The sequence below is a fragment of the Halichoerus grypus genome, chromosome X (assembly GCF_964656455.1).
Source record: "Halichoerus grypus chromosome X, mHalGry1.hap1.1, whole genome shotgun sequence".
In the NCBI taxonomy this organism is placed as follows: Eukaryota; Metazoa; Chordata; class Mammalia; order Carnivora; family Phocidae; genus Halichoerus; species Halichoerus grypus.
In genome coordinates, this window is record NC_135727.1 from 96,355,974 (window position 1) to 96,383,325 (window position 27,352).

The 27,352-nt window shown below is 46.6% G+C and overlaps 1 protein-coding gene across 13 annotated transcripts in view; it reads left to right on the forward strand.

Moving 5' to 3' along the window:
• The window catches only part of CASK (calcium/calmodulin dependent serine protein kinase), a 343,515-nt gene extending 316,842 nt beyond the window's left edge, over positions 1–26,673 (forward strand). For 8 of the 13 annotated variants that reach the window (XM_078064622.1, XM_078064628.1, XM_078064625.1 and 5 more), the window contains 6 exons: positions 4,973–5,088; positions 12,037–12,117; positions 12,219–12,299; positions 14,814–15,016; positions 21,560–21,643; positions 24,707–26,673. In XM_078064622.1, the coding sequence (XP_077920748.1) occupies positions 4,973–5,088; positions 12,037–12,117; positions 12,219–12,299; positions 14,814–15,016; positions 21,560–21,643; positions 24,707–24,883 (742 nt within the window). In that variant the 3' untranslated portion in view covers positions 24,884–26,673. The remainder of the gene's footprint in view (positions 1–4,972; positions 5,089–12,036; positions 12,118–12,218; positions 12,300–14,813; positions 15,017–21,559; positions 21,644–24,706) is intronic. The other 5 variants (XM_078064623.1, XM_078064626.1, XM_078064630.1 and 2 more) reach the window with 1 other exon arrangement.
• Positions 26,674–27,352: the final 679 nt, after the last annotated feature.

The window sequence follows — 27,352 nt, forward strand, 5'->3', positions numbered from 1 at the left end:
TGAAGAAAGGATGGCATATCCATACAGTGGGATGCTATGAAGCAATAAAAAGGAATGAACTGGGGGCGCCTGGGTGGCTCAGTTAAGCGTCTGCCTTTGGCTCAGGTTATGATCCCGGGGTCCTGGGATCGAGCCCCCCATCAGGCGCCCTGCTCAGCGGGGAGCCTGCTTCTCCCTCTCCCTCTGCTGCTCCCCCTGCTTGTGTGCTATCTCTCTCTCTCTGTCAAATAAATAAATAAAATATTTTTTAAAAAAGGAATGAACTATTGACACACACAATATGGGTAAAACTCAAAATCATTATGCTGAGTTTTCAGGCAAAAAAAAAAAGAGAGAAAGAGAGAGAACATACTATATGATTCTATTTATATGAAATTCCAGAAAACCAAAACGAATCTATAGTGACAGAGGGAAGAATGTATACATACAGCAGAACTGATGAAACTGTACACTTCAAATATGTTCAGTTTATTACGAAGAAAACAAATTCGGTGAAGGTGCAAAAACTGTAGAGGGAGAAAGGGATTCTAGCTGGGATGACGAGGAAGGGGCCCACTGGGCAGCATGTGCCTTGAGGCCTGAGTCAGACACTGAGGTAGAGGAAGGCATTCCCGGCGGCAAGGAAGAGCAGTGCCGCTGGTGGGCAGCTAAGTTGGTGTGTAGAATGTAGGTGGGCATTCGGTGTCGGTGAGAAAGGTTTGCAATAATACTGTCAGCCAGACCCAGAATCTTGGTTCATGGGTGTTTCTACCAAGTGACATTTGTCACACCCTGTCGATGAGAAATCAGTTGTTTGGGGACCCAGACGCCTTCCCTTCTTTATCCTTGTTAAACTTCATCATGCTTGACAAGGCACACCAGTCAAGTCCTTTGATATATTTTGAGTCCCTGAATGTGTCATCCCTCCCCTTGCCTACTAGACCCTCGTCCAAGTCAGCAATGAAAATGTTACATATGTGTTTGAAATTTTCCTCCGGGTTGACCTAAGTCCTACCACGGTTTTCCTGCGCTTACTGAGCTAAAAGAAACAGCACTCATTTCCTGCGTGGTGGGTGAAGACTGGTTTCATTCCTCTGTCATTGCGTCACATATAGCCACACCACAAATTTTTACTGGGACCTTTTTACTTTTATTCCTTAAGCTTAAAAACATTCGTTATAAGATACTCTATAGACTGTAACATAAGCTTCGCAGGGTCAGGATTTTGTCTCTTTTAACCTGTCAAAAATTCCTCGGTCTTGTTTATGCTCCCAAAGCTCGTGTGCCTCACCGAAGCCAGAGCTATGGCTACAGCACAGATTGGCTTGTACTGGAAGAATCCCCACAACAAAGGCTTCATCAGCCTCCTCTGTATGCCGCTTAGGTAATACGCGGACATTGACGTTGACGCTGTTGCTGAGCATTCACAGCATTTCCCAATAAGTGTCCTTCTCCTAACCAAAAAATAAAGGAATAAAAAAAAAAACCCTCAATGAACAAGAGAAAATAAGAGACGTGGAGGACAGTCTTTTCAAGAAGAATAAAACAGTTCCCAACTCCTTTCATAATGCCAGCATTACCCTGATACCAAAATTCACAAAAGGCAATTCAAGAAAACTACAGATGAGGCTCCCTCATGAACATAGATGTAGAAGTTCTCAACAAAATACAGCAATATATAATAAGGATAATACATCTTGACCCAGTAGTGTCTGTACTGGGAATGCACAGCTGGTTCAACATTTGAAAACCAGTCAATCCAATCCACTGTATTAATGGACTAAAGAAAATCCACATGGTCCTATCAGTAGATGCAGGAAAAGCACTTTGTAAAATTTAACATCCACTCATGATTAAAACCCTCACAAACTGTGAATCGAAGGGAACTTCCTTAACCTGATTGAGAGCATCTACCATAAACCTACAACAGACACTATCAGAAAGGAAAAAAATATTGCAGGTGATATGTTTCTGTGTGTAGGAATTCAAAGGAATCTATAGATAAACCATTAGAATTAATAGGAGAGGTCAGCAAGATGGTTGATATAAAGTCAATATACAAAAAGCAATTTCTATTTACCAGCAAAAAAGAGAAAATAAATTTTTTAAAGATTTATTCATTTGAGAGAGCAAGCACGTACGTGCACAAGCAGGGGGAGAGGCAGAGGGAGAGGGAGAAGCAGACTCCCTGCTGAGCAGGGAGCCCAATGCAGGGTTCGATCCCAGGACCCTGAGATCATGACCTGAGCCAAAATCATGAGGGACACTCAACCGACCAAGCGACCCAGGTGCCCTGAGAAAATAAAAATTTTTTACATACCATACATAACACCACCTGCATCACCTTAATACTATAAAGCATTCTTGAAAAAAAAAAAAAATAGAAGTTAAATTTGATCAGACCTCTAGATCTAACTACCTATTTGGAGGAAATGCAAAAGACAGGGATTTACTGAAGACACCACAGGGATGAAATCAGAGAAATCCAGACTTGGAAACTATCGGACAAACAACCAGTTTTTGCGACAAATATATTGCAAGAAGGAAAAGGAGAGAGGGAACCTATAGATTTAAAAGGAATTTAAGAATATTTAAGGAGGGAATGATACAAACTTAGATTTGTTTCAGAATAATCTAGGGTGGATAGGTTGTAAATACAACAAGCCAGGAGTTAAGAAATGCTAGAGCTGGGTTGTAGGTATTTGGGGTTCATTACTCTCTACTCTTGTATATGTTTGAAATTTTTTAAATTACAAAATTTTTTTAAATACCATTTGTATAACCTCTTTTTTTAATCAACAAGCTAGGAGCAAATCTAACAAAAATGTTCAAGACACAGGAAAAATTATAACATTGAGACATTAAAGAATACTTAAACAAATGGAGACATACTGTATTCAGGGACTGGAAGACTCAGTGTTGTAAAGATGTCTATTCCTCCCAGATTGATTCATAGATTCCATGCAGTCTTACTTGTTTTTGAAATTGGCAAGCTAATTGTAAAGTTTTCTTGGAAATGCACAGAATCAGGAATAGCCAAGATGTTCTTCTAGAAGAATAAGGAGGGAGACCTTGCTCCACCAGATACCAATACTTACTATAAAGCTGTAGTCATTAAGATAATAAGATACAGGCATAAAGATGTTCAAATAGACCAATTGAAGAGAATCCCAAAACACTCCCATACATAAATAGTCACTAGTGAGGAATGGATAGTTTTCTCCGTAAGTCATGCTGTAACAATTGAGTGTCCATTAGGGAAAAAGAGAAGAAAGAAATCGGACCCCTAATTTCACACCATATACAAAAATCAGTCCCAGTGTATTAAAGGCCAAAATATGAAAGCCAAAACTATAAACTTGAATAAGATCTTCAGGAACAAGGAAGGATTTCTTAACATATCAAAAATACTTTCCAGGGGCGCCTGGGTGGCTCAGTCGTTAAGCGTCTGCCTTCGGCTCGGGTCATGATCCCAGGGTTCTGGGATCGAGCCCCGCATCGGGCTCCCTGCTCAGCAGGAAGCCTGCTTCTCCCTCTCCCACTCCCGCTGCTTGTGTTCCCTCTCTCACTGTGTCTTTCTCTGTCAAATAAATAAATAAAATCTTTAAAAAAAAAAAAAAAATACTTTCCATAAAAGAAAAGATGGCTAAATTTGACTTAAACTAAGTTATGTTCATCAAAAGATACCATAGGAAGAGTAAACAGGCAAGGCACAAAATGGAAGAAGGTATTTGCAACATGTATAACTCACAGAGGTGTAATATCCAGACCACATAGAGAATTCCTACAAATCAATGAGAAAAAGACAACTGGAAAAGGAAAATGGCCAAAAGACTTAAACACTGTACAGAAGAAGAAATCCAATCCAGTAAACCTGTGAAAAGGTGTGCAATCTCATTAATAATCCTTGAAATGCAAACTCAAAGCACAGCCTGATTCCATTAACTTGCCCACTGTGGTGGCTAAAATTAAAGACGGATACTACCAAGTGTTGGCAAGGAAGTGGAACACCAGGAGCTCTCACACTTCGCTGGTGGAGTGTAAATCCGTACAACCTCATTGGAAAATCACTTGTCATTCTGATGGTGATTTTGGATTCTCCTTATATGTGGCTCACTCGGGGACCCCTGGTTGGCCCACAAGCAAACTCATTAAGCAAAACCACCTGTGGCAATATTCTAAAAGGCAAATATTTGCTTAGATTAAACCTAAGGGGACAACTTCTTAATAACATTTGTGCTGAATACTGTAATCACATAGAAAATTAAAATTCTCTGATTGTAATTCCAACTGTGGATTTAATTAGTGTTTTTTTCTTAGACTAGAATTACCATGTAGTAATAGTACCATTTATTAAGCATCTACCGTGCCTACCACTGTGCTGAAGACATTCTTTCCATTTTTTTGTTCTGATCCTTTACGACAGCCATCCAGGAGGCTAAGAAACTTGCCAATAGAATGTCCTGGCCAATCGTGTGGGCTCTGGTGCCAGCCCTCACTCACCCATGTAAGCTGTGTGGTTTGGGTCAAATTACTGAACCTCTCAGTCCTTTGATCCCCTCATCTGTAAAGCGGTGACACGATTTCATGTGTTGTTAGAAAGGTCAAATGAGTTAATGCATGTACATTTCCTAGGAAAGCACCTAACACTAAATTGGCACAAGGTCATGAGTGATAGAGCCAGGAGTCAAACCAGACCTGTCTGAACTCAAAATCCCACGCTCTGTCCACCGCATGCCACAGCCATGAGTTTAGGTTGCTCAGCTGCGTTATCAGTTAGCAGGTGCCCCGGGAATGTGATGTCATTTTATTATAAGCCTGTGTTTTTAAAATATCTCCAGTAAATTGTCATGAAAACCAAAGAGCAAGCTTTATCTTGAAAAGTCTGTGAGGAGTATGTTCATACAGGCTTGTATCAAGTCTTCAAATGAATGATTTTTGTCAAAATACAACTTTACAGGAGATTCTCTCTCTCTCTCTCTCTCCCTGCTAGGCGAGTTGCTTGCATCGCCATGGAGAAAACCAAACAGGAGCAGCAGGCCAGCTGTACTTGGTTCGGCAAGAAAAAGAAGCAGTACAAAGATAAATACCTGGCAAAGCACAATGCAGGTAGGGAAACATACGAGTGTGGCTGAGGCCGAGTGAGCACGGCAAAGACAGAGGTAGATCTCACACCTCAGTTCGGTCTTCCGAGTCCTCCTCCCAAAAATCCCACCCAATGAGGTCTTCATCAGCCTGCCAAACTTTTAAGAAAGCCCTACCTGCAATTATGATGTTGGTTATTTGCCAGCCATTTTATAGAGTTCTACTTCATAGGACGAAAATGCTATTTGGAAATAGTCTTCTCTGGAACTAAAAGAACCAGTACATTCAGTCCTCCCCTGAGAAATGAGAGCTTGAGGGTTTGCGGAGTCACCGGGATCCTTGCCTCCTTGCTGAGATTGATCTTGAGCAAATCTCCTCCCTCCTCACTCCTCTCTGGCCCTTGGACATGGCCCTGTGGCACGTTGCTAAGGGCAGAGGGGCGCTCTTCACAGAGCCGGGGCGCAAAGGGTCTAGCGATGGGGTCAAAAGAGCACAGATGCCATTGGATACTAACGGCGTTTGGTCCGTTCCTGGGACTAGTGGTCTCCTCCTCCCCCCACCCCCACCCCCCCCGTTATTTCCTGGCTCCTAAAAGACCAAGAGCATGATCTCGGCCTTCCCTTCACACTGTTTGTCTATATGAAAACTTGAGTTCAACCTAAGTCAAAATACTCACTTGTTTGCTAAAAACTGAAATGAATGCCAAGCATGATCCATCCTTGCCGTAGAATTCCCAGAAGACTCACGGGATGTAAGTTAAGCTAAAGGAAATGCATGCTGATATACAGAGTGGGATTTACTTATTTTCAGTAACTTCTCAGTAAGACTCCTTTTTATAAGGGACTTGTTCTGAGGAATTCAAGCCCCAATATTGGCATTAGATTAGTTCCCAAGGTTTCAGAAATAACTCCAAAAATAAAACCTGTGGCCAAAAAAAAAAAAAAAAAAAAAAAATCAAATGAATGCAGTCATGCATACCCAATTTGGCAGTATAATATTTCTGACAAATATGAAATGCACTTCTGTCTAGAATGTTATATCATGTAGTTAGCATCCACCAGAGAAAATTATTTACAAACTCTGAATTGCTCATTTCTTAATCAGCAAGTAAAAGTACGCATTTTGAAATACTGCATCACGTGGGATGAACGTGAGTGGCCACGGGTTCATTTCAAATGATTCAGTTAAATGAGGAGTCATTCCCTTCATGTTGGCCACACTGTACCCCATTTTTAATTCCAATAAAATATATCCTTTCTGATTCTTCACCACTACAGAGCACTAGTCTGATAATGGCTTTTTTTTTTTTTTGTCTTATAAAGGGAAGAAATATTTAAGGCAGATTAAACATAATTTAGCGACTGTTAATTGTAAATGCTCAAGTAGTACTTTTTGAAGACGTTCACTGTAATGTCAGCAGAATGTCGTTTAACACAAAACGTCAGTGGTTACTGCCAAGTCATCTTCATTTCCATCAGCTTCTAACAGGCTCACAAGATGTGTTGACATTTTATATATGTATGTACATACATATATAAAACCTAATCGTTTTTATAATTTTAAATGATGTATAGATATAGCTGGCATTATAATTTGAACCTAGAAAGAAAAGCAAATTGATGGCTGATTAAGGTTGTTAATCCATCACTAGCTTTATATTCTCCTAATGGAGGACATGTAGACATAAGTATTCAGCATGCCAATATTCTTTAATTCAGCTGTGAGGGAAAATAAGAAGGCAGTTGATTAGAAAACTAGAATCTCTCCACTCTGACAAAGAAACCGTTGACTTGTTCACTCAAGAATTTTGTCAGAGAATCAGCATGCAATCTGGCGGCCGATGTTTTCCACAGATCACTTTTTCCATTCTTCCACCACGGCCATGACCTATCTTCCACTGTCCCCGCCCTGCCCGACTCCCTCGTAGGTGGTGCTCAGTGGTCCTGAAAACACACCTGTAAGCCTAACGGGCAACCTGAGTGAGACAGGGTCCGGAATTAGCACCCCTGAGTGGCCCCCACAGCCTGGGCAAATCACTCGGCTCCCGTGGGCCCCGAAATGAGGAGATTGGGTTAGTCAGTGAAAGACATCCTTTCTAATTCTAAAACTCAGGGCATCTCCGCTTCTTTCCTCACTGGGCCTAACAAATGGGTAGCATTTAATGAAGCCAGGCACTCATTTACTGCCCCTCATCTCAGGCTTGAGCTCTGGCAAACGCTGCTATCAAGTTCGAAGGGTCTCGCCCTTGATAACAGAAGGCAGGAGCCTCCTAGGGATGGAATAGAATTGCTTTTTTCTCTATCATCTTCGGACATTACACCTCCTATGCAAAACCATGGACCTATCCAAGTTCTTGTAAATTTATAACTTAGGGAGGAAGGGGGGAGGGAGCCCCACCTCCACCACTGTTTTGTTATCTTCAGCATTTTCCAAAGCAGTGGTGTTTGGGGCCCCCGAGCTGTCCCCATCATGCTTACGGTCCCCTCTGTGTGTCAGTATTTGTCACTGCGTGCGGGACCCTCCTTTCACACCGCTTGATGTGAAGTCTCAATGTCTTATAAGGTCCTTGGAGAGCCACTCACGGTTCCTTGTAGCACTTGAGTTTAGGTGTATTTGTGATGGTCTAGTCAGAATGTCCCTGCTGGGATCCCCTGCCCACCGCCTGCCCCCACCCCCAAATCAAGCCTCATGAGCTCTCCTATTGGTGTTTCTGCTCGGGAAAAGATGTCCAGCTTTTTTCCTGGACTTTCTGAAGCATGCTGCCTGGCAAGGCCTTTCTGTCACCATCTCTTCAGGCTCCTTCCCCTTCACCCACCAACCCTTCCATTTTGTTCACAACAAAGTCCACAAGAACCATTTACTTAGTGGTCACCTTTGCTTGACAAGAGATGAAGTTGTCAGGAAAGGGAAGTCAGGTATTTTATCAGCTGTTCTGCCTTGAGCCATGATGAAAGGCCATCCAAACATGCGACGAGGCCTATATAAGGAAGGACCTGGTGTGAAAGAGAAACACATACTACTGAACTCCGTCAGTACGGCGGGTGCTTTGAGAACTTTGAAACATCATATTCTTTAATGCCAAGAACTAGCCAAATGGGCTCATGGGCCACAAACCAAACAGTATTTCTGAAGGATTTTTCTGGCTTTTTCAGAAGTTGATTGTCAAATACAGCGGGTGGGGGGCGGGAATCTTCTAGTCCTCGTCCAATCCAAATAAGGGCCGTGTGTCTTATTTCCTGCTTCAAATCTTTGAGAATTCAGCAGATATTGATGGCAAGATCCAAACCTTCTCATCAAATTCTGAAGTTGTTTACGTTTGTAATAAAAATGAAAGATGGGAACTTGGTCAATGTCTAGAACTGATGGGAACAATGATACTAGAATTGTTCCCATTTCTGTCACCGGGACATCCCACGTGTCTAGCTGTAGCAGAATTCTATTCAAGCTATGTCACCTCCATCTCACATTATAAAATGACAGTCTTTTAGCTGGATATGACCGATAAATTAGTTTTGTTTTCCCCATACACGGTATTTGAAAGAATTGTAACTAGGTATTACATTTGAAAATCGGATATTTAACATAAAAATCTGGGTTTCTGCCTTGCCTTGAAAGAAAAGAGAAATGTGGTGACACTAGGCCCCCTTTCTCCCATAGCGCCGCCGGGTTGTCGATGTCCCTTTTGGCTGGACACTCATTCCCTAGGACCCAGTGCTCCATTTGTGCCCCCGGCCCGCGCACGTAGACGCATTCACTGCCCACCCAGCAGCTGCAGGCAGCTGAGTGCACGCCCGGCCCGAGTTACCAGTGTGCGAGGCCTTTTCTAATGGGAGGTTCTTACAGTATTTGAATATACTTAGTTTTTCCAAATGAGACAAGGAATCGATGCTAAAGGTTTATTTATGGAAAAGATTCAACTGGAAAATACTTACCTAAACACATAAAAGTGTCATAAATATTGAGTAGCTTACCAGGAAATCAGGATAATATGAGCAAACTATGCCAGACAGTATTTCTGAAGCCTTGGGAATAGATTTGATTGTGGTGTGTGTAGTGTTTACAGCAAATACATTTTCTGCAACGCGTAAAAGATGTTTAGCCACATAAATTTGATGCAAAAAGCATTGTCAGGATGCTAGAACTATGCCCTTGAGGCATTGAGATTCCTCAGCCCTAGGACTTCCAAAATCAGTTTCAAGATCAAGTTACTAACGTAAACTTGAGGGGAAAAAACAGTCTTCATTAATTCATTTTTTTAACTGTTAGAGCCTTGAGCAGTGGTATTTCAATATCCCAAGATAGTCCATTTACATACGTACACATGAACCCAGAGGGTTTCTACAATACCATTCATAGGCGTGCTTAAATGATGCTTAATACCACAAATTAGTAGTTGAATAGGTTTTAAAAAACTATTACTTTTTTTCTCTTCAATACAGAGAACTCTTAAGACAACAAAGAGTGGTCCATCAATCCCACTGCCCTGTTGGGCTTTTTTTTTTTTTAATAAAAGTAGTAGGCACCTGTGATTCGAAATTGCAAACAGTACAGGAAGGTACAAACTGAAAAGCAAAAGGCTTCCACACCTACACTTCCTGAGGAAGGTGTCTCGTAACTATTCCCAGACCAGATGTCCATGCATATTGCTAGCAAATCAAAACCCACTGGCTTTTATATAAGGATATTGTTGGATTTTTATTAAAATGAGTTTGTTTCTTAATGTGATTTATTTGCCTCGTGTTTAGAATATTGCATGGTAAAGTTTCTTTTGTGCATATTATACTTTTATTTTACTAATATATTAAAAGCCATATTTCAATGACCCCTGTACATTTTTCATGCTGTCTTACTCCCAATGGCCTCTGTGCATGTAAGTAACCTGTTGAGTGACTATGCCTCTTTGTTTTTGATGGTTTCCTTTCATTCAGTCCTTTTTAAAAAAAAAAAAAAATCCGCAAACAACATAAAACTTTTAAAAGTTCAGCCTTTAAGTGTTCTCCTTATATTCCTTGTATGTCTTATTTTTAAATACTCTTTTATTGTTTCTCGATCCTATGACCATGTGCTGATTTCACTTAGACCAGAGTAACCTCTTCATGCTACTCGCTTATGGTTAAGATATCGATGTGTAACATACCTGTTCATTTGTCCGTGCTGTCGATTGTTAATCTCTAACTCATTCTTATGTGTGTCTAAAAAAAAATGACCAGTCGTAAGTGGGTAGGATGCCATTCCGAAAGCTTGTGTCATCATCATCTTGCTCTTTTGTGAGATGCTTGATTATTTTTTTATATTAGAATATATCAGCTTGTTGACGCACCTCTTTCATAAGCATCCTTTTTCTCGATGGAAACCTCACTCAGAGGGCAGTGGGTATAAAAAGCGATGCCGTAAGCACTCCTGCTTTTCTTTTTGCAACTCTGACACTCCATAATCACTGCAGCATGACCAGCCAGCTCGAGCACGCACAGAACTTCATGTTCGTTTTGATTTGGGGAGTCTGCCATTCTAAACACAGAAAGCATTTCTTGGTTTTTAGCTGTTGCTAGAGAATTAAAGACTTCGAGTCAACCTTTCTGGAATCAAGCTATCAAAAGGAAACAAAGGCACAGATACCCATTAACATGCACTAACCCTTATTTTAACACATTGTATTTCTTTTTTTTTTTTTTTTAATAGCCTGGGAATGATACTTTTGTTCGTTTGTTCGTCTCTGATCTGTTGCACTTGAGAATATCCTATTTTGCATTTTAAGGTTCTTTGCTACTGGGAAGATCACAAATGTTAAGGACTGAGCTGAGAGCCAAAAAAGCATTTGGCCATATTGTTTCAGGGAGGAGAAGCTTCTCTTAGTGATTGACTGAAGCATCCCAGATCCCTTTACGGCACCATGGAATCAATAGTATTGAATTTATTTCAACCCCACTGAAATCTAGAGCTTTATTGAGTCTTCTTAAAAAAAAGATATTTCAGTGTGTGCCTGGCAACATTTGGGTATTACCACACAGAAAACTATTATAGGAAACATTGACTCGTGATTTTAGCCGCCTTGTGAGAATTTTCAAATGGACTACCTTGAACTTCAACAGGAATGGTCATCCTCTCGGGAAGGTTTTTGTAACAGTTTTGTTAAGAGGCAGGTTTCCAAAAACCATTTTTGAAAGCATTTCTTCTCAGTCTGTAATGATCAGAGAACTCCCCTTTTGCAAAGGTTTCCGAGCTCAGACTCTGCTTCATGCTTCTTTCCATTCTGTCCATCCTGACTTATGGCACACGGGCTGACAAAGTTCGGGGCCCAGGGAAGCATGTCCCCCTACTTAAGATACCCAAGACTTTCCATCGAATGGATAGCTGGGTTACAGTAAAACTTGTGGGATGCTCGTTTCAAAAGCTTGTGAAATCAGTTACAGAACTTGACTTTGAAAGAAATCTAGCATGCTACCCTGAGCAACTCTATTGAAAGAAAGAACCATGAAGTCTAAGACCAGCTGTCCATGCATCTCTCATCCATCCCTAGAGATAATCTAGTGGCCTTTTTCTTGGTTAACTTTAGTTGCATTCATGCTATATTCATGTTGGTCACTGTCTGCAGATTTTTTCTTTTTAGTATTGCTGATTTCTTAGAATTGCAAAAATATGAACAGCATGTGGTTTTGAATGACTTTGTATGACTTGTTGGATACCGCATGACAAGATATGCAGTATCTCTTAGAATTTGGACTTTTATGCATGTGCTCAACATAATCTTTGGATGCCCCTGGTTCTAAAGTGCATTTTCATGGGCTTAAAACTGAAATTTTCTCCCAAAAGGTTATAGGACTAAAATTACATGTAAGCTACGGATATAAGTTGGACTCATATTTTTTGAAGACATGGTTTACTATAACTTTAGTTCTGCCAGTAAAATTTAAGTGACGTACATGAAATACTCCTTCTGTAAATTTACCTTTCTTCTAACTCTTTGCATTTTAGTGTTTGATCAATTAGATCTTGTTACATATGAAGAAGTAGTAAAACTGCCAGCATTCAAAAGGAAAACACTAGTCTTGTTAGGTAAGTTTGATTGTACAAGTGGCTTTCTTAGTCTCATCTTCAAAACATTCTGTGAGTGTTATTAACAATTGTCAATTTCACCTTTTTAAAAAACGACATAGGTGCGCACGGTGTTGGGAGAAGACACATAAAAAACACCCTCATCACAAAGCACCCAGACCGGTTTGCATACCCTATTCCACGTAAGCAATGTCTCACTCTCTTTTAAGTATATTTTTCCTGGTAGTTTTTTAATATTGTAATTGACATACTGTTTTCCGTTACTTAAGTAATAGCTGCTCATTATGGGAAATTTGGAAGATCCAAAGCCAAACAAAGCAGAAACTGAGTTAACAATAATCCCAACCCCATTCCCCCAGGAATGGTGCTATAAAACATTCTGTTGTAGACTCTCCCAGGCTTCTCTCATTGCAAATGTAGGTCGTGTGTGATTTGTTTGTTGTTGTTTTTAACAAAATTGGGCTCATCCATCCTGTTTGTAACCTGATTTTCCCAGCAGAGTGGCATAAACATGACTCAGATGATTTATTCTTCAGAAGAACTGGTCTGAATGATAGGATAGTTTTCTTTGATAGAACAATGTTCTCCTTAAACGTACCCAAGTTAATTGACTTTCCTCCCTTTGAAAACCCAGTGTGCTATCAGTTGTTTATCATAAAGAATTTTAAATATGTAACATTTTTATTCCCCTTAGTTCTTCTGTCTTACCCTTAACTTCTTGCCCTCTGTTTCCTCAACTATAAGATGAAGTAATTCCAGGAATGTACAGAGGGCCTGGGATCAGGAAGCACCAGCAAATACCGGATAAATAGCAGCCCTGCTACTGCTAGTATTGTTTTTAGTCTTGTTTTTCCAGAGTTTACAATTTGAATCCCAAAAGCTTTCTGATAGGTAGAGTTTTGCTGGAGGTGGGGAGAACTAAAGAAGGAGTTGTAAGAGCAAAGAGAGAAAATGGGAAGATGGACTCCACCCAGTAGGGCCTTCCAGAAGCCACATCAACACCACTTGCGGGTTTCTCTCCACCCCAGAGAGCCGTGAGGCTTCATAAGACGACACTCTCCCCTCCAGAACCCTATCTGATTTACAAAAAAAAAAAAAAGGAAATTCATCAGATACCGTTTCAGTTGGTCCCTCTGAGATTTTCTTAGTAAAACACTTTGAACTGTTCTTTTGATTCTCACGTCTAGATCTTGAGTACAGCAAGCTTAACTAACATCTAGTTTCTTCTTGATCACGTAACAATTGAACGTCCATGTTATTAAATGGCCAGTTAGCTGCCTTGGTTTTGAAGCATACCATTGCCAACCTCGGTCATGAGGTCCCTCTCTCAAATATTGGACCCCAGATGTGTACAGAGCATATGTTTACCTCCCGAGATGACTAAGGATAGTACAGCATCAATACACAATACCATTTCATCAGCTCTTCATGTGCCTGGAGAAAGAGTTCTTTAAAACCTGCACATCTGGGTGCCCATGAGCACTTGTAGGTTCTAACGGTCTAGCTGGGGCAGGAAGGGCGGGGAGGTCCCTGTGGGTTTGGATCCATGCGCACAGCAGAGAGGAACAATAATTTGTCCTTGCTCAAGGAAGGAAGTTGAAAGAAAGGGAGGGGGAAGGAGAGGGAGGAAGGAAGGAAAGAAGAAAGAGAGGGAAAAGTAGTGGGAGGAAGGAAGATTTAAACCAGTGTTCCTGGCTTGGCTAGAAAAACGTTTTCTAAACAGTGTTTTGCAGAACACTGGTCCTGTCGGTACCCCCCAGAACTAGGACTTACTGGCCGGTATGTTAGGGTACCTCCCCTTAGGGCAGGGGTCAGCAAACCTTTTCCGTAAAGGACTAGATAGTAAATATTTGAGGCTTGGACGGCCATCTGGTCCCTGTCACAACTACTCCAATCTGCCAGTGTTGCATGAAAGGAGACACAGTCGGCGTGGAAACAAACAGGCATGGATGTTTTCCAATAAAACTTTATTTACAGAAACAGGCCCTATTCGGCTCACAAGCCATAGCTTGTCAACTCATGGCATAGGTCTTTACTAACTGCTGTGGCCACATCTGGCCAAGGTCATTGTATTCTCAATGTAGTACACCTTTTGCTGTATTCTAACAATCTCCTTTAGGACGCTGCCGTAGACCGACACTATCCAATAGAACTTAACAGAACTTTCTCTGACAGTGAGTTTTCAATATCTGCACTGTCCACTACACCAGCCAGTAGCCACACTGAACCCTTGAACTGTGGCTAGTGAGACTGAGGAACTGACATTTTCATTTTATTTAATTTTAATTTCTTTAAATTTAAATAACTATGTGGTTTTCCATTTTTTTCTTACTGCTTTTTTCCTTCTGCTTAAGACCTAACTGCATTAAGGCATACAGTAAGTTATGTTCATCTTGGGTCATTAGGTGTCTTTCTCCCGTGGTGACCCACGAAGGGATGAACTAAATCTCATCTGAACACCAAAAGATTCACCAAACGAAACAACTAGCCAGCTGCTGTGGTCTGATGTCACACAGATAAATATGGTGTCAAGAAGTTAGTTCTACAAAGCTCCTGGGGGTGGGAACAGGGCATGAGACATATACTAAAGAAGCCACAGCTTTTAAGAAGAGATGGGGCTTGGGTAAGTCCATGGGGAGCGTCAGCTCATGAGCTCAGCCTTTTGAGCCTTTCGTGATATGTGACTTTCTTTGCAGATACAACCAGACCTCCAAAGAAAGATGAAGAAAATGGAAAGAATTACTACTTTGTATCTCATGACCAAATGATGCAAGACATCTCGAATAATGAGTACCTGGAGTATGGCAGCCACGAGGATGCGATGTATGGGACAAAACTGGAGACCATCCGGAAGATCCATGAGCAGGGGCTGATCGCAATCCTGGACGTGGAGCCTCAGGTAACACGCGGCCACTCGCAGCCCCCATCAGCCTGCCTGCGTGCTCAGCCGGGCTTCTGACCTCAGAACTGCCCTCAGAAGGGCACGGGCCACGCGCTATCCTCGTAAACAGTATCAGCAGCACAGGCCCCGGGGGCTACTGGTCTAGAGTGCGAACTGACCACCCCCTGGGCTCGGTGCACACGCCGAGTAGTTAAGCAGCAACAGTACGCTGTCACGGGATTCGTGACAGTACCTGACTGGGTCCGTGCCTGCCAGAAACCTGACACCAACGTGACCTCCGGGTGAGACTGGCCCCCGGTTATCCCAACAGCCACCTTTCCCCCTTGGTCCAGCTCACACTGGCCCATCAGAGCCTCTGCCAGCATCTTCTGTGGATCGGCAGCAGGGAGCTCGGATCCCGGGGCCTCGGTCTGGTCTGAAACACAGCCCGGGCTTTAGGGAGGCAAGCCTGGGTGAGCCCAGGGGATGCCCGATAGAGCGGGGCTGGAGACCCACGCTGGTTCTCAGCCTCCGCCGGCTCTTTACTGAGGATGATGCCCGACCCCGGGCTAAAACTGGGAGGGATCTGGAGAGCTTAGAGGACTCCGAGCCAGACACAGGAATGACTGGATAATCTGTAGGGAAGTCCCAAGCTCGAAGCAATAGGAATTATTCAACTCGAAAAGGAGAAAGCCACACCTCAAACATGTAAGAAAGCCAAACATGTAAGAAAGGCCTTGCGTCAAAAATGCTGACAAGCTGGGGCGCCTGGCGGGCTCAGTCAGCAGAGCATCCAACTCTTGATCTCAGGGTCGTGAGTTTGAGCCCCACATTGGGCGTAGAGAGGACTTTATAAAAAATAGCTTGTCAGCTTTTTTTTTTTTAATCTCCGAGGACAAACTGAGCAGAAGGGGGACTTAAAGCCCAGAAATGGATGTTGTAGACACCGGGGCAAGTTACAGGACAGGCTCGTCAGTGCTGCTGTGCCTCCTGGGCCTGCCATTTCTAAGACCAGTCTGTGCCCCACATCCCTATCCCTTACAGATAGAATCATCTGCCCAAACGGCAGACCAGCTCCCCTCAAGCAGGCCCCATTGCACCAGGCTTCCCTGACTGTCCCAAACCCTGTTCAAGGGCCACCCTATGAGACTTGGTCCTCTAGCCATCCCCAAAGGGAGGACGGAAGCTGGGTCAGCAGGGTCCGTGTGACCTGAGGCCTGACAGCTCAGTCACTCGGCTCCAAGATCCTGCCGTCGTGGCCAGTGGGCTCCCCCATTTCCGTTTCACGGCACCTGATGGGGTTCTTGAACTTGGAATCCGGTCAAGGCAGTGAACGCCACCTAGTTTACCTGGCAGTTAACTTGGACCCATAGAGAAGTAAATATACTCCGAATCCCTCCTTACTAGGGATTGGAAAAATCTCCTGGCCAGGGGTGGCTAGAGGCAGAGTCTCAATCCTGGGCCTGGTCTTCACCATCCTCCCCTTGGGTTCCACACTGGTCTTCACCTGAACATCGTTCTCTGCTGGTAGTAATGTCTAAAAGTATGCTGGCTGCCAGGCCCCGCGGCACCCCTCCGCATTAGCCAAGTCCACTTTCGAGGGCTTGCTGTCCTCCTGGCGCCCAGCTCTCCCCACGCCCTTGCCCAGGCACGCATCACTCTGCACTGCCGAGCGGGACACACCGCGCGGCCTTATCAGGACAGCCCCAGCGGTCACTCCGACGAGCGGCACCAGCCACCAGAGCGCCACTCGCCTCAGGCTGGGCACTTTCCCTGCTCCCCTGACTGCTGGCTGAGCTCACCGCATTCCTCTCTCCCAGGGCCCCCCCACCCCTGAGGGTAGCAACAGGGATCGCCCAGGTCCTGCTCCTCTCGTTGGTCTGGTGGACTACACTGGCCCCGTCTAGACTCAAGTCCGGTCCCACTCCCACACAGACTTGGTGCTTGGACGTGCAGCTGCAGATGCCCATGGGGTCTGCACCCCCTAGGCTTTGCCCTCGGGCTGCCCTGCCTTCAGCCCCCTCTCTCCCCGGGCTGGACCAGGCCGGCGCCCTGCCTGCTGAATGCCCGGCTCCAGGAGGCTCTGTCCTTAGGACGCCTTTCTCCTCGCCTTCTCCCACCCCAGCTTGTCTGAGTCCCACCCCCGGCCCCCACTGTATCTCACGGACAGCTTGACTCAGCCAGCTTGTATGGAGCACTTACCCTATTCCAAGCGTTGTGTCAGGAGCTTAGAATACAAATAAGAAGCTGGTGAGGATGAAATTCATCCCTCGATGTACATCAACATCTCCCTAATGGGAGAAATGCCATGTGGTATTCTCGAGCCTGCTCACGTCTGCCACCGCTGACCTGTGGGCCGTAGGGAGACCACCCGACACTGGTGTTCGGCTCACTGAGTTTGGATCTGTTATTTCATGCTATCTTAGCTTATTTTAGACAGGTCAGGCCAAATGGAACCCATGTCTAATACTATATGTTAAGACGCTGTGGTCCAACTTTAAACTTAGAGGGCCACAGTAAAGAAGATTAAACTAGAAGCAAACTAGTAACCTAGCTTCTTTTAAAATGAGAACAGGATGTGTTCCTACCGTGCTGTGTATTTTGCAAGCACGAGTACTCTTTCCCAACTCCTTGGAACCCTGAGACAGAGGTATCAGTATCACCTTTCATAGATGAAGAACCAAGGCGTAACAAAACTGTGACTCGAGCAAGGTTTTACAACCACCCAAAAGTGGGGTTAGAACTTGGACAGCGTTGGTCTGGGCTTTGGTTTTCGTACAGTCGGCCCCAGACTCCTTTCTCTCTTCCATCCTGGAAGAGGTGACCCTGGGAATCCTTAAGCTTCTCCACCTTGTATGTAGTCGTAAGATTTAAATCTTTTTTTTTTTTTTTTGTAATGTTTAGAAAAATCGATAAGGCAGTCAAAGCCAAGGAAGAAATATAGAACTTCTTTCTCATGGAAATACAGCCCTGACTGTGAAAATAATCTGTGATAGTGCCAGGGTATCACCGAACCTTACCGTGATGGTATTTTAGTTTTCAGATTTTAATTTTATTCTGGTTTATCCATTTGCTGCTTTAAAAAGTTCACAGTAGCAGAATACTTGTGGATTTGCTCTTGCCCAGAGAGGGAAAGGTCGTCCACAAGGGGCAGCCAGGGTAGCTGCAGTCTTGTTAGGGATCTACGCTTGGAAACAAGAGCCAGGGTCTGAGCCCGGGGTTGTTTTGTGAAAGCTGATCTCTGGGGTCACTGTGCTCTTCCTTAAACCCTTAACATTTTTGTACAAAATGACTCAGACACTTGCCCTTATGTACTTTAGAAGTTTGCAAAACAGATCGGTCTTCAGGATATCTGCATCGTAGATACTTGGTCAAATCTGTTTTCGTTCCTTACAGGGGGTAACCAGGGATGAACTGTCGGCCATATAGGAGCCATAAAATCAATCTGTCTCCACAGAAGAGAACTAAAAACTTAAAATGTTAAAATAATGGTGCTTTGGCTGTTTGAATCCATCTTTTCAGCGATCTTTCTAGACTCTCCCTCCTCTCGAGGATTCAGAGACCTTCCCTGTGAATACTGACAGATTTGTGTCTCATCTTCAGTCAGAAAGGAAGAGGGTTTAGAGACCTCTTGAAGTCCCCCATTAACAGCTTGAGGGAAGGGAATCCTTGTGAAGCCATTCTAGTTGCTGTCCCTCAAGTGACCCTGGGCCTCGGGCAGGCTGAGACTGCTCCGAAGCCCCTGCTGGAGACCCGTAAGTAGAGTTTGGGGACACAGCCCTTCAGGAACCACTGAGGAAATGTGTGGTGACTCTGCTGAAGATCGGAGGGCTACCAGACAAGAGAATCTCAGTCCTGATGTGATGGGTCTTTTCTTTTTGAAAATGTAACAGAAAAAAAAAAGAAAGGAACATAGGCTAGAAATCGAAAATCAAAGCCCCGAAAAGGCTCCCGTAGCTACTGTGATCGGCATGCGGGTTGGCTCTGACCCTCCCGGCAGGCAGGATGTGGGGGGGGGGTCGTCCTGGATCTCCTAGAAGCACACCAGTTCTTCCCTTGGAATTAACTGCTAAGGGAATAGAACCGAGTTCTTGGACACAAGAGGCACCGGGCCAGGGGACGAGCACAGCCTTCAGTGACCGCCGTGTGCAGTAAGCGCGGAATGGCCTCCGCATCCAGACGGATGAAGGCGAAGGGCCCGCGTGCCGCACAGAGAAGGGGAGCATGCTTTCGGGTGTTGCAGTACGATAGCAGGTTAGAACTGCTATTAAGATAATTAAGATATTATTAGAATTAAGATAATTCAAGGAATTGGGTGGCTGGCAGGCTGGGGCCACTGAGCAGAGAGAAGACCACTTCACGCCTCGGGTGTTCTCCTCAACTTCCCCCATGGGTTCCATTCAGCATCGCGGCTGTGCGAACCTCCCATCTAGCCCTCGGGTAGTCAGGGACAGAAGCAAGGGGAGGAAGCGTGCACTGGAAGATCCAACCCGCCTAGCTGCCCAGAGGCTGGCTGTGGGTGGATGAGGCTACCTTCTGTCTCCAGGGACCCTGTAGCCTCCTGATCAGTGAGCACAGGAAGGATGGGGGGGCGGGGGGAAGGCCCAAGATAATACTGACAAAAAGGGTTTCTAAAGGAAGATTCCCCGTTCAGCTCAAGCGAGCTATAGATGCACTTTTCCATGGTGTCGGTTCCTTGCCAAAGTCTTCAATCACGGAAGGGTTGGCAAAGAAATTGCCAATTACCTCTGTCAAACATGAACATAGGCAGGCTTGAAGAGCTTTCTCAGAGGGGAGTGTGACGTTCACAACTGAAGCACTGTTACCTGACAGGTGACACGGCGTGCCAGGCTCCCGTAGCCCCCAAGGAGCGCCTGGGTCACAGAGATTCAGAAACCTATCCCAGCGCACGTGAACCTTGCACTAAACCTTTAGCATCCTGATGGTCTCTCCCGAGCCTGGATATTCAGAGGCCAGGAGGCTCCCTTTAGCCACCAAGCCCAGTGCCCAACAGTCGAACATTTTCTGCCAGTCATTCGTGCCACTTTTACGAATGACTGGCAGAAAATCATTTACTTTTCATTTCAGCATAAAGACCATTTATGCGAGGTGCCGTGCAGGGCATGAGGGAGGCGACCGAACAAGACCCAGCCCCTGCCCTCAAGCTCACCGTCAGGTGTCCGGGCGCTTGCGTGTGGCGGGTACCCCGGGGGGAACCGGGAGGGGCGCCTGACCTGGCTCTGAACTCACAAAGGACTAAGACAAAAGAACACCAGTGCCAAGTGCCGAAGGCTCACTCAGCCAAGCCAAAAGGGAGAATGGGGACAGAGGGTCCAGGCAGAGGGAGTAGTAAGAAAAAAAGCTGAGAAACCAGAGAGAGCATGGCCCTTTCTGGAACTGGAAGTAGTTCAGCAAGGCCAGTCCACAGAGGGGGAGGGGGTGAGGTAAGCACAGACCAGCGCAGGAGGGAGGGAGCCGGCATTTATGCTAAGGAGTGGACATTCTATCCCCAGGCCAAGAGGGAGCCCTGGAAGGGTTTGGGGCAGAGCAGCAATACAGTGGGATTTGCCGCGCCAAAAATCGATCATTCTAGCGGCGGGCTTTAGTACAGAGGCAGAGCGACCCGTCTAATGGCTACCACGGTAAACCAGGCAAAAGAGGGAGGAATAGGAATAGGGCAAAGCAAACGATGCAGATAACAGAATAGACACGGTACATGCTCGTATAAAGGACAGCAAGGCGTCCTTCACACACACACACACCACCCCCACCCCACCCCCCGTGCAGACAAATCAGTGACACGCCGGTCCCTCGTGAAGTGTGTGCCTGCGGATGCTGGGGTTTTGTTCTGTGGCAGGGAGGCCACAAGCCCTGGGAGGCTTGCGTCCTCATGCGGGGAGCTGACAAGTAAGCCCGTACCAGAATCCAGTCCTGGGGCACGGCGCCCCAGCTTGGCGCTGCGTCCCTGCGCACAGGGAGCTCGCGCTGTCCCGGGTGGTCATGCCTCGGGGGGGGAACTGAACCAGCCTCCGAGCCAACTCCCTGGGGCCTCAGAGCACCTGTAGTGGCTCCGGCCTCCAGCCCTGGACCAAGTCTCTGGGCTACCCCGCGGCCTTTGGGCAGGGGGACGCAGAAGGCCTGGCAGTGCCCGGGGCCAGGGCGTGCTGGCCCCGTTAGCTATTTGAACATGAAGCTGTGGTGAAGCGGGCTGTAGATCGGGGCAGAGCCAGCCGCTGGCCCGGGTCCACCCGGAGCGCATCGCCTCGCCACTCCCGAGGCGGGCTAGCGTTCACAGGCAGGCTTAAACGAACATTAGCCAGCGCAGTCGGTGTTGACCTTTCTGAAGAAAAGGCAGTCCGACTGACTCAGGAGAGTCATAACAAATATCCGGTCTGTCCCCTTTTACTCGCTGGTGGCCATTCTCCATCCTCGGGAAGGAAAGGAGTCCGAGGGGTTACTGAGATGTCTCGCCAGAAGTGAGTCACGGGCCCGTTCGGGCAGACTCGGTGACAGCCGCACCCCTGGCTCTGGGTCTCAGTCTCCCGTGTGTTCCGTCCGCAGGCGCTCAAGGTCCTGAGAACCGCCGAGTTCGCGCCGTTCGTTGTTTTCATCGCCGCGCCCACCATCACTCCGGGTCTGAATGAGGTAAGGCTCTGCGCGTCCGCCGCCCGCTTCAAGGACCCCCCCCCCCACCCGCCCCCCCGGGCCTTCTGTGCTCCAGACCAGAGCCCCGTCCCAGGCAGCCGGCCGGATGGAGGGGCGGAGGCCGGCCGGGCCCACTCCCTCCCGACGGCACCGGGGAGGAAAGGCGCCACCCCCAGGCCCGGCTCTAGGCCAAAGAGCGCTTTCCGGGGAGAGAACTCTAAGGAAGCCAGGACCTTGGCCCGAGGGCCCCGAGGCAGCCTCTGGAGTGGGACCCATGCAGGTCCCCGGAGACGGCCCCACCCAGAGACGAGCTCTGTCCCCTCTCGGGCCAGCTCAGCACCCGCTGACTCCGAGGGCCTTCGTGGCTGGGCGGACGCTGAGGGAGTTTCCGTGTGTCTGGTAAGAGCATGGGTGCCCACCTGCCGTAGGCTCACTCTTGAGGCTCCTGCGCAGGGTTATCCATTGCTTTGGCTGGGCCCACATGCCAGCAGAGGGCTCTCGGCTCTGTTCGGTGATCACCCCCCTAAACCCCCCAAGCTAGTGACAGTACAATCAGGCCTTGGAAATGGCACTCTGTGTACCTGTAAGGAAGAGTCAATCTTTACACGTGCAGGTTACTCATCTTTTCAGTCGTTCTTTTGTGTCCTTTCATTTGCATGAGCTCTACTTTCCTGTGTTCATTAATACACCAGCATGCCCGAAGCCCCGCACTGTGCTTAGTGCTTTTCCTTTGGGTGCCGTGTATTTTTCTTGAATTATCATTGCTTTTTTTGTTTTTGTTTTTTTTGCCTATTTTCCCGCCCTTTTACTAACTTTCCACAGCTGCCAAAATGGTGCAGAAAACTGCCCGTAAGTACCAGCTAGGAGGTGATGAAATACAGCCTCGTTTTCTTCCCTAGATTTAGAATGTAGACCCTCTCTCCCCATAAATCCTGGCTTTGGCTGTTAGAATAGAGGCATTTTGTTTTCACTGAGTTGAACCCTGCTGGTGCGTGAGGCAAGCCCGCAGACGGGCTGTTGCCGAGGAGGAAACCCACGAATATAGTTTCGTCTTATACGGGCCTTAAGAGGAAAGTGCTCTTTTTCCGTAAAGAGAATTCCAGTAAAAACTGATGCCATCAGCCGTAAATTTTCTCGAATGTTTTCATCATAAACTGTGCTGGTGCTTTCTGAAGCCCGGGCCTGGGTTTCCGTGGAATCCTCTAGCCCGGAGAGTGACGTGCTGGGAACTCTATCTTCTCGCACGGGCAGGAAGCGCTCCCGGCCTCGGACGAATGAGTGTTTCCCAAAACGGGGCTTTTGTGTTGTTTGCGGTAAAGTAAAGCCACAGTGAAAATACTATGCTCTTTAGGCGCCAGCGGAGAGTGTGTTGATAGGACCTTAGAAGGTGGTGATTAACTGAGGTCTTATCTACGCCGTAGCCATTAACAGCGAACATCCAAGCACATGATGCCCTGCTGTGACATCCCAGTAGAAGGCGACCAAACACGGAGGACACTCGTTTCAGAGCGTCCTGATAGAGCACATGGAGCCCCCAGCTTCCCTGCTGTCCACGCCCCCCCGCCACGGTGCCACCATGGGATCGAGTGACCTCACTTTCGATCCCTCTCCAGAGAGTTGCACCCACAGACCGGGGCTCTTCAGGAAGGGTTTCTCACAAATAATGGATGGGCCTCAGAGAAGAGGAGGGGTCCTAAGCCAGCTGTGGGCACCACGGCTCCCCAGTTCCTGAAGGCACTGCATCCTTTCGTTTTTCTGGAGGGGCGTGTGTGTCATCTCGGGCCTCCATTTCCTAGTAGCGTAGCTTTCCGTCTTGATGATGGATTTAACACTCCTCAAACCCGGTCATGGCCAGTGTTAGCCAAGTGCTTGTTCTTTTAAGGAACATCTAGTAAGCGCTTACTGTGTACCCGGTGCAATGCCAAGTGCTGGGCACAGCGATGACAGGGCACACGGGACAAGCTGACACTCTAGCTGGGGAGAGAGATGCTAATCAGACAAGCAGGTATGAATCGTATCTCTCTGTATGTGTAAGTCTCAGCCCGACATCTGACCCACCTGGTGCTGGGGGAGATGGGGGGGGTGTTGACTTAGGAGTTCTCTGGCTTCAAATTTGAATTCGTCCCTTGAAAGTTCAGCGTAACAGTATCCGCCCTGTGAAGACCCAGAGGCCGACTTTCTGGTGGCCCTTAAGGGATCCCAGTCTTGAAAGAACTGCCATCCTGAGGCTAAAGTGAAACTCGTGGGACAAACGAAGGACCCCGCAGGGCCGCCTCCCATGGGCTCAGCCTGGGGAGGGCTCTCCAAATCCGCAGCAAGATGTAGGAGCAGAGGAAAGGCCTTCCCTGCAGCAGAGCCCCCGAGAGCTCGGCAGCTGCTTTTCCCGCAGAGGTTCGGGTCCTCCTACCCAGCGCCCCGTGTCCGGCCGTCCCCAGTGTAGACCGGTGCGAGGGGGTTCCTCAGATGCGGCTTGCCGTGGTCGCTCAGAAATGGCCTCATTTCATCCATTATTTGTAACACCCAAAAAGCTTTTGCCTCTGGCATCCGCTGCTGTTGAGTGTGGGCCATTAGATGTAATTGAATTCCTGGAACACGTTGGACCTCGAAGTAGAAAAGGGGAAAATACAACTTAATTTGTTGGCCAGAGGCAGCGGCTTCTTGGTGCAAACGCAGCGGGGCTCCGGGGCCCGGTGCTGGCGCGTGCAGAGGGCCGAGGGAGGTGCGGGGTGCCAGGCGTGGGGACGGGGCGTCGTGTGTGCCCAAGACGGTCCGGTCTCTCTGGTCCGGGGGTGGGGTTGGGGGGCCTGGAGCTCCTGTTGCAGGGGGAGCCGGCGGGCTGCAGGCCGTTCCTCTGTAACCCTGCCATCCCGGGGCCCGTTGTCGCCTCGGTCACGAAGCAGACTTGGCCTCGTACCCTGATGCAGCACATGAAGGTCTGGCCTTGACCGTGTCTGCCCCTGGGAAGAGCAGAACTGTGGAAAGAGAAAGAATCCGGCTGACTTCTGTCCCCTCTTTGCTCCTCCCTTCCCCCCCCACCCCACCCTCCATCCCCTCACCCTTTAGGATGAGTCTCTCCAGCGCCTGCAGAAGGAGTCCGATATCCTACAGAGAACATACGCACACTACTTCGATCTCACAATTATCAACAATGAAATTGATGAGACAATCAGACATCTGGAGGAAGCCGTTGAGCTCGTGTGCACAGCCCCACAGTGGGTCCCGGTCTCCTGGGTCTATTAGGCCTCTCCCCAGCTACCTGATGCCTACCCGGGAGCCACCTCATCCGTGGAAAAGCCTCTTTGTTATCGGCCTTGTGTCAGCAGGTCATGGTCCCTAGAGACTACCTAGTTGTAGTGTGACCTCCATTTATAATTATTGTCATGTCCGAATAGATAGGAGGAGAAAAACAATTACACACTAATTTAAAGAGACAGTATCTTTTTTAATCAGTTCTCCTAAACTTTAATAAAATGTATCTTTAAATGTATGTATTATTCAATCCTTTGGAATGTTATATTTTTGGAAATCATAGCTTTTTATTTCCAAGGCCCCTAAAAACTGCACAAAATAGATGCTGCTTTCTATAATCTATTTTAATAATAAACAATGATTCTGTTACCTTGACTGGGGGTGGAACACTACATTCTTTTTAGAGTCTGATTTTATGGATTGGAATAGTTTTCTTTCCTTTATTTATTTGAAATAATCAGTCTAGTGATTACAAAACAGTCATAAATTTTTAAAGGCCTTTTTTCTTTTTTTTTTTTAGACTAGTATTTTTTTTTTTAAGTCCTTTATGTAACATCCAGATAATGTGATACTGTCTCTTTGAAGCACCCTGTAAACCTTTTAGAGATTTGAAGTTGGGTCTTGACTCTTAATGCATGTGGACAGTCGCGAGCGTTTATGCTGTCGGTGTGTCTGTGTTGGACAAAACAATCTGTAATCTACAGCAAAGTACATTCCGTTCACGGGGCACACCCAGGGGAATAAGAATAAAATGCTATTATGACTAAGTTGTAAACCTATGCACATCCCTTGCATTTCGGGCAACTTTATAAAAAAAACTGATTTTTATTAATAATAATCATATAGTGAAATGTGTTTGTAATTTTGTCTCAATTTAATTTGTTGTAAGGTGGGAGGGGGAGTTGCTGGTTTCACCATTTCAGATCTGTGTTGTCTGAGAGTATTAACGTTTTAATTAAGCAAAGCAATGAGGATTTTTAATATGTATGTAATTGTTTTAAAGCACCCATTTTAAGAGAATATACTGTGCAATGAAGAAACCAGTTTAGGCATTTGCTATAAACTGAATTATTCCAAAAGAATAATCTATAACAGCCCTGTAAATTCCTTTAAAATGATAACTAACAGGACAGTTTGACCAATTTTTTTTTTTAAATATACTTCCTTTTATGTGTTCAATAATTAAATGCCTTTGGGTCCTTCATTTCATTATAGATTTGTTCAGGTTTACAAGCCGATGATCTTTTAGATAATCCTTTAGATGCTCATTGAACCACGGAAGGCCCAGGAGTGACCCTCAGTTGGCAGGACAACACAACACTCGGCCAGAGCACAGCTTGGACCTCGTCTGGCTCCTGGAGCGCAGTGCGCCCGAGGGCCACCGTGTGCTGGAGGCCGTCTGGGGTGGCTCCTTCCTCTTGCTAGCTCCCTTGGCACAGGAGAACCATCTGGCCTTGTTGCTTTAGAGACATTAACCATCTCATCGCCCTTCCACGAGGTCCCATTCTTCCAATCCAGGAGATGCAGGCGGGGGTTTTCTGACTCTTGGCCGGAGGTCAGTGGAAGATTCTTCATTAGAGTGGCAGGGTGTGAAGTGGTTCCGGTAACCTGGGATCCTTGAGGCAATACCATCCGGGTCGCTTCTTGTCGGTTAGATGGCCTTGTCGCTTTGTGCCTTGGCAGGATGTGCAGGGCGGCTTCTGAGCTGCACGGGTTGAAGGACCACACACAAAAGGCAGTTGTAGACTCCTTTTCGGGTGTCCCCCTCCCCTCCCACCGACTCTTCTTAAACGGTGATTCCCTCTCTCTCTCTCTCTCTCTCCTCTCTCTCTCTCTCTCTCTCTCATGTCGTCCTTTGTCACTGACCGGATGAGTTTGCAATTTCCCAGGTGTTGCGGGAACGGCTTCTGTTGAGGCCCCCCAGCAGGGGGACCAAACTGCCAAGCCAGAGACACCCTGGATGGAGAAGAAACCCCCCGAGTTGTTTGGAGCTGTGTTAGGATTGGTTTCAATCTAACCAACACCAAGGCCAGGCAGTCATTCCCGTGATGGTACTGACCACAATGCGGGCTCTTCTCAGTGTGGAAGCGCCCGCTCTACCTCTCTTCCAGTGAAGCACAAAGAAAAATACAGCTACCACGTGGGGAACACCAACTCCCTCCCTCTGCTAGAAACGCCCACAGCCCCTCTCAGGCCCTTGGAGGCCACATCTCCAGAGATGCTGAGGATGCCCTTCTTAAGCCACGTTGACAGAGGTGGATCAAGCAGAAGAAGAGCAAAGCAATGCCAGTTTCAGTGTCTGTGGCCCCAGGACTGAGAAGCACTTAGCGCTCGATCGGAGGCACACAGGCGGGCACCACGCTCGCCCTGTGCAGGTGGCCAAAGCCCGGCACCCAGAACTCGTCCTGGCCGAACCTCTCAAGGCGCTCATCGGCTCCATTCCACTCACACAGGCCCTTC